General features: G+C 40.7%; 1 protein-coding gene across 1 annotated transcript in view; it reads right to left on the reverse strand.

Annotated features, from left to right (window-relative positions):
• Window positions 1-11,390: 11,390 nt before the first annotated feature.
• The window catches only part of nos1 (nitric oxide synthase 1), a 127,444-nt gene continuing 125,543 nt past the window's right edge, over window positions 11,391-13,291 (reverse strand). The window contains exon 28 of the mRNA XM_033043108.1: window positions 11,391-11,865. Coding sequence (XP_032898999.1) covers window positions 11,850-11,865 — 16 coding nt within the window. The 3' untranslated portion in view covers window positions 11,391-11,849. The remainder of the gene's footprint in view (window positions 11,866-13,291) is intronic.

Genomic DNA, 13,291 nt, shown 5'->3' on the forward strand with positions numbered 1-13,291 from the left:
CCTCCCCGTAGTCCCCACGGGAGGCGTGGTCCTCCAACTCAAGCCATTCCCGAACGTAAGATTTCAGCACTCCCCTGCCTCCCTGAGCAGTGGGCTTTAAAAAAAATTACAATTGCACTTCCCCTGCGTGTTGCAATAGCAGTTCGCCCTCCCCCTCCTGTGAGGTGAAAAGTTCAGAGTGTTCCTGTGTCATCACTGCTAGCCACGCCATTGTGACGTCATCAGTTGAAGCACATTGTTTTAAATTCAGTCTTTTGATTTAAAAAAAATTTAATCAGTAATATGTCGAGAAATAAAGCATAAAATGTTTAGTGAAAGTGATCTCTGCCTAGAGGGGTAAAATGTGAATCAGAATATGTAAACATCTTGTGAAAGTTGGCATTTTTAATGCTTCAATCTCGAATATCGTGAAATATAGGATGAAATCTTCAGTGAAGCTGATCACTGCTAGTCGAGCCATTGTGACGTCATCAGTGAAAGCTGGTTGTTTTAAATTCAAAGTATTTTGATGTTTTTAAACTTCTTACTTTTAATCAGTAATAAGTCGAGAAATAAAGCATAAAATGTTCAGTGAAGGTGGTCTCGGCCTCGAGGGGAAAAAGGTCAATCAGAATATGTAAAAATGTAATCGTTACTGCATGGTGTTTTTGCGAAGATGTAAAGACAACCACATATACACACGTACAAGATCAGACTTTTAATAAGTATATTATGATATGATATTTATAGATTCTGCCAGCCATTAACCACTCAGGATTCACTATATCATCATTGAAGTGATGGGCTGCACAATGGCACAGCCGATAGTGCTGCTGCCTCACAGCGCCGGTCACCCGGGTTCGATCCTGACCTCAGGTGCTGTCTGTGTGGAGATTGCGTGTTCTCCCTGTGACTGCATAGGTATCCTCTGGGTGTTCTTATGTTCTCCCACATCCCAAAGACATGCAGACTTGCAAATATTCATAATGTTCCTATATTAGTTTTGGTCGCAGAGCACAAATGATGTAAAAATATTCTCTTTAATACGCTAATTAAAGGAACAGTCAGACATCAGTGTGGTATAATTGTGTTTTGAACGATTACAGTTTATTGATTATATAAAGTGTATTTTAGAATGTGTTTGTGAAATTAATCCCAACAATTTCTGCATTGGCAGTTTATTGAGCAAACAAAAACCTCAATTTGTTAATGTCATGATGTCAATAAAGCTTTGCAAATAGTCTAGAGACCAGTATTTGTTACTTATTGGGCTGTGATTAACTGTATGTAAATTTACCATGTATAAAATGCAAAACTGATTATGTAGATAAAAACCAAGTGCAGCATTTTTCATCAGAAATTGCAAAAGATCCAGAACCATTTAAAAATATTGTAAATTACAGTGGAATGAACAACTTGGTCACACTGTCGGGACACAAACATTTACAGCGGAAACCCCCCCCCCCCCCCCAGAAATACTGAAGCAATAACGCCATGAAGCCCATAACAGCAGTAGATTATACAGCTCTATTAAATGTCATTCATTCATTATAGCTCAGACCAATAAGGTGTACTGTCTAACATGCAGCGCTGTTGTTAGTCAAAATTCACCGGGGCTTGGAATCTGCTTATGTCTAGGTATATCATTTGGTATAACTTAGTATGACTATGCAGTTATTTCTTTCACGTAGATGGTACCCTTTGACAGTACTGCATTGTGGACACTTACTTTGTAAACAGGCAACAAAAACATGGTGGAGAAATTTAAGGTTTACAGTTTAAAAAGTTACAGGAGGATGTCAGAGCATTTTACATTGAACAGGACAGAATATGCAAGACCTGATTGAAATGTGAAAGCTACATTTAAAGTGAACATCAGAGAAGCCTACTTATTGAGATGTGCAAACTTACAATATTCTGCGAAGGACATGAGAGCCAAAAGCAATGAAATGCAGATGAGAGGATTAGTAGGGTGTTGAAAATGGACTGATTCACCTTCTTCATCCTAATCTTTCTTAAGTCTGAAAAATATTATTTGCCTTAATCACATAGCTTCATTGGAAAATCCTTACAATGTATATACTGACCTAATTACGTAGTAAAAGAATATACAGGACCTCGCTAGCTCAGGACAGCCCGTACATCCTATAGAGTTTTAAGGTGACCGACGGGATGAATTTGCCAGATGCTACATGGCTGAAGGCATCTCCTGCCATGTGGGAACTTAGTTTGTGGCTGCATTTCTGACTTGCGAACAGTTTGGGTTACGGAACGTTCATAGGAGTGGAATCGTTTTACAACCTGGGACCCACCTGTTTCTGGAACAAATTGTGATTGTTTTTTTTTAATTTTTTTTTTTTATTAGAAGTACGGTAAATTACAATAATACACAACACATATATCTTAATACATTTTTTGTACCGCTTCATTTTTTTGAGCTTTAAGAAAAAGATAGAAGTAAGGAAAGTAAAGAAAGTGCGCAAGAGTCGTGAAGTGCAAGAGAGTGTTGGGAAAAGAAAGCCCCTTAGAAAAGAAGTTAGAGAAGGAAGTAAAGTAAGAAAGTAGACCCTAGAAAAGAAAGAAAAAGAAAGTAGGGACAATCGCTCTATTATAACATTAAACTCCGCAGAAAGACTACCAACCAAGTCTGTTTTTGTTGTTTTACCTCCCATTGCCAGGTCCTGATACCATTTATTTATTTATTTATTTTTAAAATTACTATTGCACCTCATGCTTGTAATAGGTCCATAAACGTAGACCACGTCTTTTGGAATTGGTCTGCTTTACCTGCTAAGAGGAATCTCATCTCTTCCAGATGTAATGTTTCAAACATATTTGATGTCCACATTTTTATTGTTGGTGTGGGCGCATTTTTCCAGAATTTAAGTATGAGCTTTTTTCCCATTATTAGCCCGTAATTGAATAAATTCTTCTGATACACGTTTAATTCAGGGATACCTTCCGATATTCCAAAAATGATCCATTCTGGTTTTGGTACCAGTTTTATTTTAATTAATTTTGAAAAAATATCAAATATTCCATACCAGAATTTTTGGATTTTTGTACAAAAAACAAAAGAATGCGCTATGGTAGCTTCTTGACACAGACATTTATCACAGATTGGTGAAACATTAGGAAAGATTTTATTTAATTTAGTTTTTGAATAATATAGTCTATGTAATGTTTTGAATTGGATAAGCGTATGTCGTACGTTGATCGAACATTTAAGCACCTGTAGTAAGTGATTATCCCAGCTCTCTTTTGAAATTGTTATAGCTAATTCATGTTCCCAATCTCTTCTAATTCCGTCTGTTGTGGGTATTTCTATGTTTAAAATGATATTATATAAATACGATATTAGATTAGCTGATTCCGCCTTTGTCTTCATTGCTTCATCCAGTAAGTCGGAAGGCATATTATGATAGTCTTTTGTGTATTTTTTCAGATAATCACGAATTTGAAGATATTTAAAATATTGGTTATATTTCAAATTATATTTCAGTTGTAGTTGTTGAAATGATAGTAATTTTCCCAATTCATACAGATCTTCGAGCGTTTTGATTCCCATTCTTTCCCATTGTATAAATGATTTGTCTATGATTGATGGTTTAAACGATGGGTTATTGACTATTGGTATTGAGAGAGATAGGTTTCTTAATTTTAGATTCTGTTTTATTTGTTTCCATGTTCTAATTGTGCTATGTATAATTGGGTTTTTATTATAATTTTTATTATTCAAATTTATTGGTGAGAGGATAATCGCTCCTATATTACTCGGGGAGCAGTCCCCTTTTTCCATTACAATCCAGTCCGCCTGCTGGGCAGAATTGTCCAGCAGGTGAATCATATTTTTAATATTTACTGCCCAATTATAATACATAAAGTTAGGGAGCGCTAGACCCCCCAACTCTTTTCGTTTATTAAGGTGTGTTCTTTGTATTCTATGGGATTTATAATCCCATATAAAATTTGTAATGTCTGAGTCCAATTTTTTGAAAAACTTTTTTGGGAGATATATAGGTATTGATTGAAATAGGTATAGAATTTGTGGTAAGAAAATCATTTTTATAGCGTTTATTCTGCCTATTAAGGACATCGGAAGTGTTTTCCAGAATTTAATCAAATTATTTAATTTCTTAAGTAAGGGATTATAATTGGCTTTAAACATATCCTGGTAATTTCTAGTAATTTCCATTCCCAAATATTTGAATTTTTCTGTAGCTATTTTAAAGGGGAATTTCCTGAGGTGTGTTGAGTCTTTTGGTTTTATCGACATAATTTCACTTTTGTTCCAATTTATTCTATATCCTGAGAAGGATCCAAAGTCCTCAATTAAATTTAATATATTCGGTATACTAATTTGTGGTTTTGTGATGTACAGTAGTACATCATCGGCATATAGGGATATTTTGTTATTTGAATATTTTGTATTATAACCGTAAATATCCAGGTGTGTTCTTATTTTTTCAGCAAGGGGTTCAATTACCAAAGCAAATAACAGCGGAGATAATGAACAACCTTGTCTATTGCCCCTTGATAGTTCAAATTTCGAGGATAATATATTATTAGTTAGTATTCTAGCCGTAGGTTTGTTATATAATAGTTTTATCCATGCAATGAAGTTCTCTCCCAATTGGAATTTTTGCAATACTTTAATCATATAATCCCATACTACTTGATCAAACGCTTTTTCTGCGTCCAGTGAGATGATAGATAACTCTTGGTCATGAGATTTATGTGAGTGCATTATGTTAAGCAAACGTCTCAAGTTATTGAATGAATGTCTCTTAGGTATAAATCCTGTTTGATCCTCATTTATTAGTCTACTAACATACCTGCTTAGTCTACTGGCTAGTGTTTTCGCTATTATTTTTTGATCCGTATTTAACAAAGCGATAGCTCTATATGATCCTGGTTCTTCTATATTTTTATCTTTTTTAAGTATTAATATGATCGTTGATTCTGCTAGTGTTTCAGGTAAGCTTTGCTCTTTAAAAGCATATGTATACATTTTCTGTAATCGTGGAGTAACTATGTCGTAAAAAGATTTATAAAATTCATTACTGAATCCATCTGGTCCTGGTGTTTTTCCATTCTTTAGTGTTTTTATTGTGTCTTCTATCTCCTTAGAAGTAATTTGTGCTCCCAGTTCCTCTTGTTCCCTCAGTTCTAATTGTGGTAGGTTACAGTTATCTAGAAATTCTGAAATTTTATTATTGTCTATTAACGTTTTAGATGTGTATAGATTCTGGTAAAATTGAGCAAATCTTTTATTGATATCCTTGGGTAATGTTAATAATTCCCCTCTGTCTGATTTAATCTTTAATATTGCATTCTCTTTTTCCCGTTTTTTCAGTTGGCGTGCTAGAAGTTTGTGGGGTTTATCCCCGAATTCGAAGTGTTCTTGTTTTGTGATTTGAAATAATGTTATAACTTTCTCTGACAGTAATTTATTTAGCTTGAATTTCAATAGTAGGATTTTATTATGTTTATCCATAGTTGGATCTTTAGCATTATCTGTATCTAATTGTTTTATTTGTTCTTCTAAATGTCTTTGTTCATTCTTATTCTTTTTATTTTGATAAGCTTGAAATGAAATAATGACTCCTCTAATAAATGCTTTGAAGGATTCCCATAATAGCGTGGGGGATATATCTGGTGTATCATTTATCTCAAAAAATAGGTCCATCTGTTTTTTTAGATATATACTCCCTTGTGGGTCTTTTAAAATTTGCGAGTTAAACCTCCAGAACGATTTATTCATAGACATTCCTTCTAGTTTTAAAACAAAAGTTAACGGAGAGTGGTCTGAGATCGCATTAGTGTGGTATTTAGGGTTCATAGTGTGCGGAATTAATTTTGTATCCACAAGAAAATAGTCTATCCGTGAGTATGTTTTATGCACCGTTGAATAAAACGAATAATCCCTTCCCGTCGGGTTTGCAATCCTCCACACATCTACTATATTTGTGTTTTCCATATATGTATGTAAAAGTTCACTGGTTTTAGATTTCATATTACCTTTTTGTTTTTGCATCGATTTATCTAGATAAGGGTCTAAAACACAGTTAAAGTCTCCTCCAATTATAACATTTTGATAATTAAATTCTGCAATTAAATTGTGATTGTAATGAATTTATTAGCCAAGTATGTAAACATACAAGGAATTTGATTTGCCAACAGTCATATAAAAAAGCAACAAGATACATAACCATATAAAAATTAAACATAGACTTAAACAGCCACCACAGCGTCGTGTGAGAATTCCCAGGCCACACAGCATAAGCGGAGACCCACAGCCTTCAGTTCAATGTCCGGGCCACACACACACACGCTCCATCACCGTGATGTGACCAGAGTTGTACCGACCGCTGTCACTCTCTCTGCAGTTCCTGTCTGCCCGAACAGTCATAAAGCCGTTCACACTCGCACTTGACTCTGGGATGTCCTCATGGAGCCATGTCCCCGCAAAACACCGAGATCACTGCACTCACGGCACTCCCCCCGAGTCCTCACCAGTGCAGGCAGCACGTCCATTTTGCTTTTTTGGCGACTTCTCATTCCCCACTGTGATGGAAGGCAAAACTTATACCTTCGTTCCTCCTTTTCTCAGGGCAATCGAAACTTCCGCGATCGGGGCAGTCGAAGCACCAAACAAAGGGACCACCAGCTCCACGATGTTAAATCCACAATGCAGACGGAGATACGATGAAAATGTCACATGAGGAAAGAGATAAAAAAGGTTTCCCCCAATCCCCATCCCCGCATAATACAAAAACTAAAAGTCAATGTCCTTAACTATTATATCACAATTGGTAAATTAATGTCTCATATGAAACGTCGATCAATTATCCACTGTCAGGCTGCAGCCATAATGTTGAGGCTGTCCAATACACCTTTGGCTGTTACATGCAAACAAACATTCATATATTTGGCTCCTACATACAAATGCAGGCTTTGGGTGATTTTCATTAACTATGTCGTGATTTACTTCATCATCTGTTTACTCCATCCACTTTTTTCTGTATGTATCTACAATAGGTCCGTGTTGCACTATACTCTTGGAACATGCATTTCCCTATAGTTTGGTAACATCAAGATCCTGGAAAGTATAGACCACTTCCCATACCACGGGAGTTACCTCTTGGGGAAGGCAGACAGTAAAGATAAAATTCACCATCGTCTTTGGCCTATTGAGTAAATGGTTATTGGTAAATAAAATCCTCAGAGTTAACTCAAAACTCATGGTCTACTGGGCAGCATGTTCTAGATCCTCCTATATGTTTCTTAGATCAGAAGTATCTATTCCAGGCATCGCAAGGCAGTGGAAAATCTTCCAAAATCAATGGAAGAATATAGCAAACCAATGTCAGTGTCCTCTCCCAAGACAATATCTCCAGAATTAAAGTCCTTGTATGCTCAGCTGAATTTGGCTGGCCATTGCATTCGCCACCCATCAGCAAACTCCTGAAACATACAGTCTATTCGCGATACTGCCTCCTTTGCATTGGTAAAGCCATATGTGGACTAGATGACTGATTTGCAGTGCATCTGCACTCTGTCCTAAATTGCTATCTAAAACTTCCAGTTACATGTCATTTCAACTTCCCATCCCATTCCCACGCCAACCAGTCTCTCCGCAGCCTTTTCCACGGCCAAGGTGAGGCCTAATGCAAACTAGGAGACCAGAACAACGTATGGGTAGCCCATAATCCAATGGTATGAAAACATTGAATTTTCCAGCTTCAGAAAACCCACATTCCTGTGATCCTTTTCCACTTCCTCCAGTCGATCCAGGCTTTCTCTCACCCTCTCTTCATCTTTACCATCCTTCTCCATTTCATCAGTGTCACTCATTACCCTCCACCACTGGGTCCATTTGCCCATTACCCACATACCTATCAACCTTGGGTTCTTTTCTCTTGATTCATCTTATGGTTCATCTAATGACTTCTGGTTCCATCTGGTCATTGTCCCCTCCTTTATCTAGTTCCAACTATCATCAACCAATCTGTGTCTCAGCATAACCCCCCCCCTCCTCTCAATCTGGTTCCATCTGCTCACCCCCCCCCCCCCCCCCCCCCCCCCCCCTACCCTCCCCCCCCCCCCATCATGTTTCCACCTATCATCTACCAACCTCTGTTTCACCCACAGCTCTCACTTCTGTCTACTGCTATCATTCCTCTATATTCTCAGTCCTGATGCAAAGCGTCAAGTTATAGAAGGCAGGAGAGAGACAAATGTTGTGTCTCTATTCAAGAAGGGCTGCAGGGAAAAGGCTTGGAACTACAGGCCAGTGAGCCTAACATCTGTGGTCGGAAAGTTACTAGAGAGTATTCTGAGGGATAGGATATACATCCATTTAGATGGACAAGGGTTGATTAGAGATAGTCAACATGGTTTTGTACATGGGAGGTCGTGTCTCACAAATCTGATTGAGTTTTTTGAGGATGTGACTAGAAAGGTCGAAAAAGGCAGAGATGTCGACATTGTATACATGGTAAGGCATTCGACAAGGTAGGCTGCTCAGGAAGGTTAGATCCCATGGGATTTCAAGGAGAGATGGCTGAATGGATAGAAGATTGGCTTCATAGAAGGAAACAGGGTGATAGTGGAAGGTTGCTTTTTGGACTGGAAGCCTGTGACGTGGTGTGCCTCAGGGTTGGTGCTGGGCCCATTGCTGTTTGTCATCTATACCAATGATTTGGATGAGAACTTACGTGCCATCAGGGGCAGAAATCGATATCAAAACATGGGGGGGGATACAATTTCTTGGTGGCCGCACGCGCATGCGCGGACAAACACACACACATGAGGCTTCAGCCGTGGGCCATGTGGATGGTAACATCTGGAGCTGAGCTGGTTGGTGACCAACTCCGAACTCCACAACAGTAGCTTCGTCCATCCCGAATTGTGGGGCTTCAATTGGCCCGTTCGCGGGGCCTTTCATCGCCTGGCGCGGCATAAAACCGGCTGCAGAATCGTCCATCGCCCGGCGGGGGCTTCAACATCAGGAGCCTTGATCGCCTCGAAGCAGCAATTTGACCGTGGGGTGGTGGAAGAGCCCATGGCCGATTTTAAGCCGCGCCTGGCAATGAACGGGCTGATTCAAGCTCCGCTCTAGTATCTTTGCTCCACCAGGATGTCTCCAATCACCGCGCTCTATCTTCAGTCCCACCCTCTACTTCCGCCTCTGACTGACACCTCCCTCCTCCAATCATCGCGCTGAATCATCATGTCCCCACCCTCCCCCCACCCACCTGTCTACTGACTGACATCTCTCTCGTCCAATCGTCACCCTCGATCATCAGTCCCACCCCCACTGTCTCGCTGAAAGCGGAGATTTTTAATTTATTTTTTTCACCGAATTTCAAAACCCGGATTACAAAACATGGGGGGGTTTGTCCCCCATCTCTTAAAACATGAGGGGGACGTGTCCTCTTTTCCCCCCCCCCCCCCCGGGATTTCCGCCCATGCATGCCATACGTAACAAGTTTGCAGGTGACACAAAAGTGGTTGGTATTGTAGATAGTGAAGATGGTTGTCAAAAATTGTAGCAGGATCTTGATCAGTTGGGCAGATGGGCCAAGTGATAGTTCATGGAATTTAATACAGAGAAATGTGAGGTGTTGCATTTTTGGAGTACTAACATGAGCAAGACCTTCACAGGGAATGGTAGAGCTCTGGGGAGCGGGCACCATGTTATAGGACAGATGATGCCAAGCTGCAAAGGGTACAGAGATGATTTACGAGGATGTTGCCAGGACTTGAGTGCCTGAGCTATAGGGAGAAGTTGAGCAGGCTAGGACCCTTAGTGCGCAGGAGGATGAGCGGTGATCTTTTAGAGGTGTCCAAAATCATAAGAGGAATAGATCGGGTAGACGCACAGAGTCTCTTGCCCAGAGTCAGGGAATCGAGAACCAGAGGACATAGGTTTAAGGTGACGGTGAAAAGATTTAATAGGAAACTGAGGGGTAATATGTTTTACACAGTGTGTGGTGGGTGTATGGAACAACCTGCAGGAGGAGGTAGTTGAGGCAGGTACTATCGCAACATTTAAGAAACATTTAGACAGGTACATGGATAGGACAGGTTTAGAGGGATATGGACCAAATGCAGGCAGGTGGGACTAGTGTAGATGGGACCTTTTGGCCGGTTTGGGCAAGTTGGGCTGAGGGACCTGTTTCCACACTGTAAGACTCTATGACTCAACCCTATGCCTCCACAGATGCTGCTTGACCCACCGTATTCTTCTCGCAGTTTTTTTTTTACACTGTTCCATCTATGTCAGGGACAGAAATTAGCAGGTGGGGAGAGGAAAAGGTTTAATGATATGCGCAGAATATCCTTCAAGAAATGCGTTGTCTTCATTGACTCCTGGGAACCTCTGGACTCTGATTACTGAAAGTAGAGAAGGTGCATAAAGGATTGTATACAGAGCATCAAACAATGCATCGGGATCGCACAGATGTCCTGTGTATTCGGTAGAAAACTCAAACCACTTCACAGACTGCACTCAGCATTAATCATGGTCTTGTCAATGAAAGAGTGAGATTTTAAAAACATAGCAACATAGAAAGTAGGTGCAGGAGTAGGCCATTCGGCCCTTCGAGCCAGCACCGCCTTCAATATGATCATGGCTGATCATCCAGATTCAGTACCCCGTTCCTGCTTTTTCCCCATATCCCTTGATTTTGTTAGCTCTAAGAGCTAAATCTAATTCTTACTTGATAACATCCAGTGAATTGGCCTCCACTCCCTTCTGTGGCAGAGAATTCCACAGATTCACAACTCTCTGGGTGAAAAAGTTTTTCCTCATCTTAGTCCTAAATGGCCTATCCCTTATTCTTAAACTGTGACCCCTGGTTCTGGACTCCCCCAACATCGGGAACATTTTTCCTGCATCTAGGCCTGTCCAATCCCTTAAGACTTTTATATGTTTCTATAAGATTTTCCTCTCATCCTTCTAAATTCCACTGAATATAAGCCCAATATAAAACTTTGTTACAATAAGGATGAGCTGCTCTACAACAGCCACTGCTTGAGGAGATTAATTCAAGGAAAGGCTAAATAAAAGAATGAAGAAAGGGCCAATAGAGGTTTATACAGATAGAAATAGGTGAGGCAAAATGGGAGGATGTCGAGAGTGAACTATTGATAATGCCATGTAGAAATACACCATTATGTTGCATAAGCAACCTTCCTGACCACGGATTTCCATATTGCCGCATGTTAGGGAATTTGACTCAACCATTTCATTCTTGTAACATAATCAGAGAATAATAACATTTGATATCTTCAAAGTATGCAAACACCAGGACCGCACAATCACAAACAAAAAAATAGTATTTTTGTTTTCTGTTAAATCTCTTGCCACCTCTCAGGAAAAAAAAACCAAAGCCGTTATTGTGCTGTATATGTTACTTGTTTTTTTAAAGAAAAACACAAGCTAACCCCTGCAGACCTTTAAAATATACGTTTACTGCAAAAAGGTCCTGCAGGGGTTACAATGAACCCCGTATATGCTGAATGCCATTTTATAAAATGATTATTGTTTTTACGTCATGCAACAACTTTCTTGTCATAGCACAGATTGTTTGCTTGTTGCAGGCACTGCAATGAATCTAAAAGCAGCACATAGCAAAAAATTGACCCAACAATAATCACCCCGGGTAGGAAATTATAGAGCGATCCCCTTTGTGTAAAAATATTGCAAGCTATGTTTCATAAAAGAAAATAATTAAGTAACTCTGTTGTAATCACTCTGTTGGCATCTTTGTGTGGATTGTGATGCGTAATTAAGATTTCAGAATTGAGTAAAACCTCCTTCTAAGGCCTTGGCATGTGTCATTGTCGTGAGAATCTCCCCATCAAGCGCAGAACACTCTGCAGAAGACAAGAAGAAAATGGAGAATTAGTCAGATTGCATAGAGGGGAATCTTTACAGGTTTTGTTATGTATGACTAAAGTAGACTGAATCGTACTGGCTGTGGTCAATAAATCTATTGGTAAAACCTGACGTTCGGGCTATTTGTTCATAAGTTCATAAGTGATAGCAGAATTAGGCCATTCGGCCCATCAAGTCACTCCGCCATTCAATCGTGGCCAGGGCCGGATTTAGATCAAGAGAGGCCCTAAGCTATTTCACTTGTGAGGCCCCCCCCTCCCAATCCCCCACCCCCAGGACTAGAGGACCATGACTACCCGACAGTGACAGGGTGACACGTTTAGATTCTACTGTATGTTATCATTAAACAGTTGGTTTTAAAATACATATTGGATTCACCCCAGAGCAGGCGATGCCTTACCTGGATCGCCGTTTGAAGCTCTGGAGTGTTGGGCCTGCTGCTTCAACATCAAGGAGCTGTGGTTTGCGGAGCTCCCAGCCTCGAGCCGCACTGATTTCAACATCCCTTTGCCAAGGGCCACCAGCAGGGGGAGGTCAGGAGGGATGGTGAACACATGGCAGGGATGGAGGTTTGGGCCAGAGGAAGGCAGGTGAGTGGACTGAGGCCGAGGCGATGTCTGGTGGGGGGGTGGTGGGTGGTCAGGGGGTAGGGGGGTATGAGGACTGTAGTGTGGGTGGGGAAGAGTTGGGGTCACATGGTTTGAGGGGAATGGGGAAGACCCAGTGGAACAGCCACTGAGGTTACCAGGGTTGGGGGGCCTAGCACTAGGACCCAGCGCAGTCAAACCCTGTGGAGTGGGCGTCTGCAGCGTGGAAACAGCGCCACCGATGGTAGGGTTTGTAACAACGCCACTATGTCAAATGTTTTATACACCTTGGTGGAGCGGGCCCTAAGCTTAAGCTTGTCTAGTTTACGTAAATCCGGCCCTGATCGTGGCTGATCTATCTTTCCCTCTCAACCCCATTACTCTGCCATATCCACATAACTCCTGACATTTGAAGTAAGGCCCAGATATGTTGAGAGTCAAGCGGTAGATGGGATGAGCAGAGATATCTCATACAGCTTCCCGATTGGATTTTCTATCTAGTCTTCCCAGCCTATGGTTTTGATTGAATTGATTGAAAGCATAGAGACATCCCCTATGGCCCAGTGTGTTCACGCCAATCATTCATCATCGTTCACAGTAGTTCCACGCAAGTTCAATGACATCCTACTTTTGCATCCAGTCCTTGCAGGCTAGGGTCAATTTTACAGAAGCCAATTCACCTACAAACCTGCACGTCTTTGAGTTGCGGGAGGGACCCGAGCACCTCTAGGAAACCCCCGCAGACACAGGGAGAAAGTGCAAACTCCAAACTGACAGCATCTGAGATTAAGATCAAACCCGGGACTCCAGCACAGAG

Source organism: Amblyraja radiata, chromosome 25, assembly GCF_010909765.2.
Source record: "Amblyraja radiata isolate CabotCenter1 chromosome 25, sAmbRad1.1.pri, whole genome shotgun sequence".
NCBI classification, from domain to species: Eukaryota; Metazoa; Chordata; class Chondrichthyes; order Rajiformes; family Rajidae; genus Amblyraja; species Amblyraja radiata.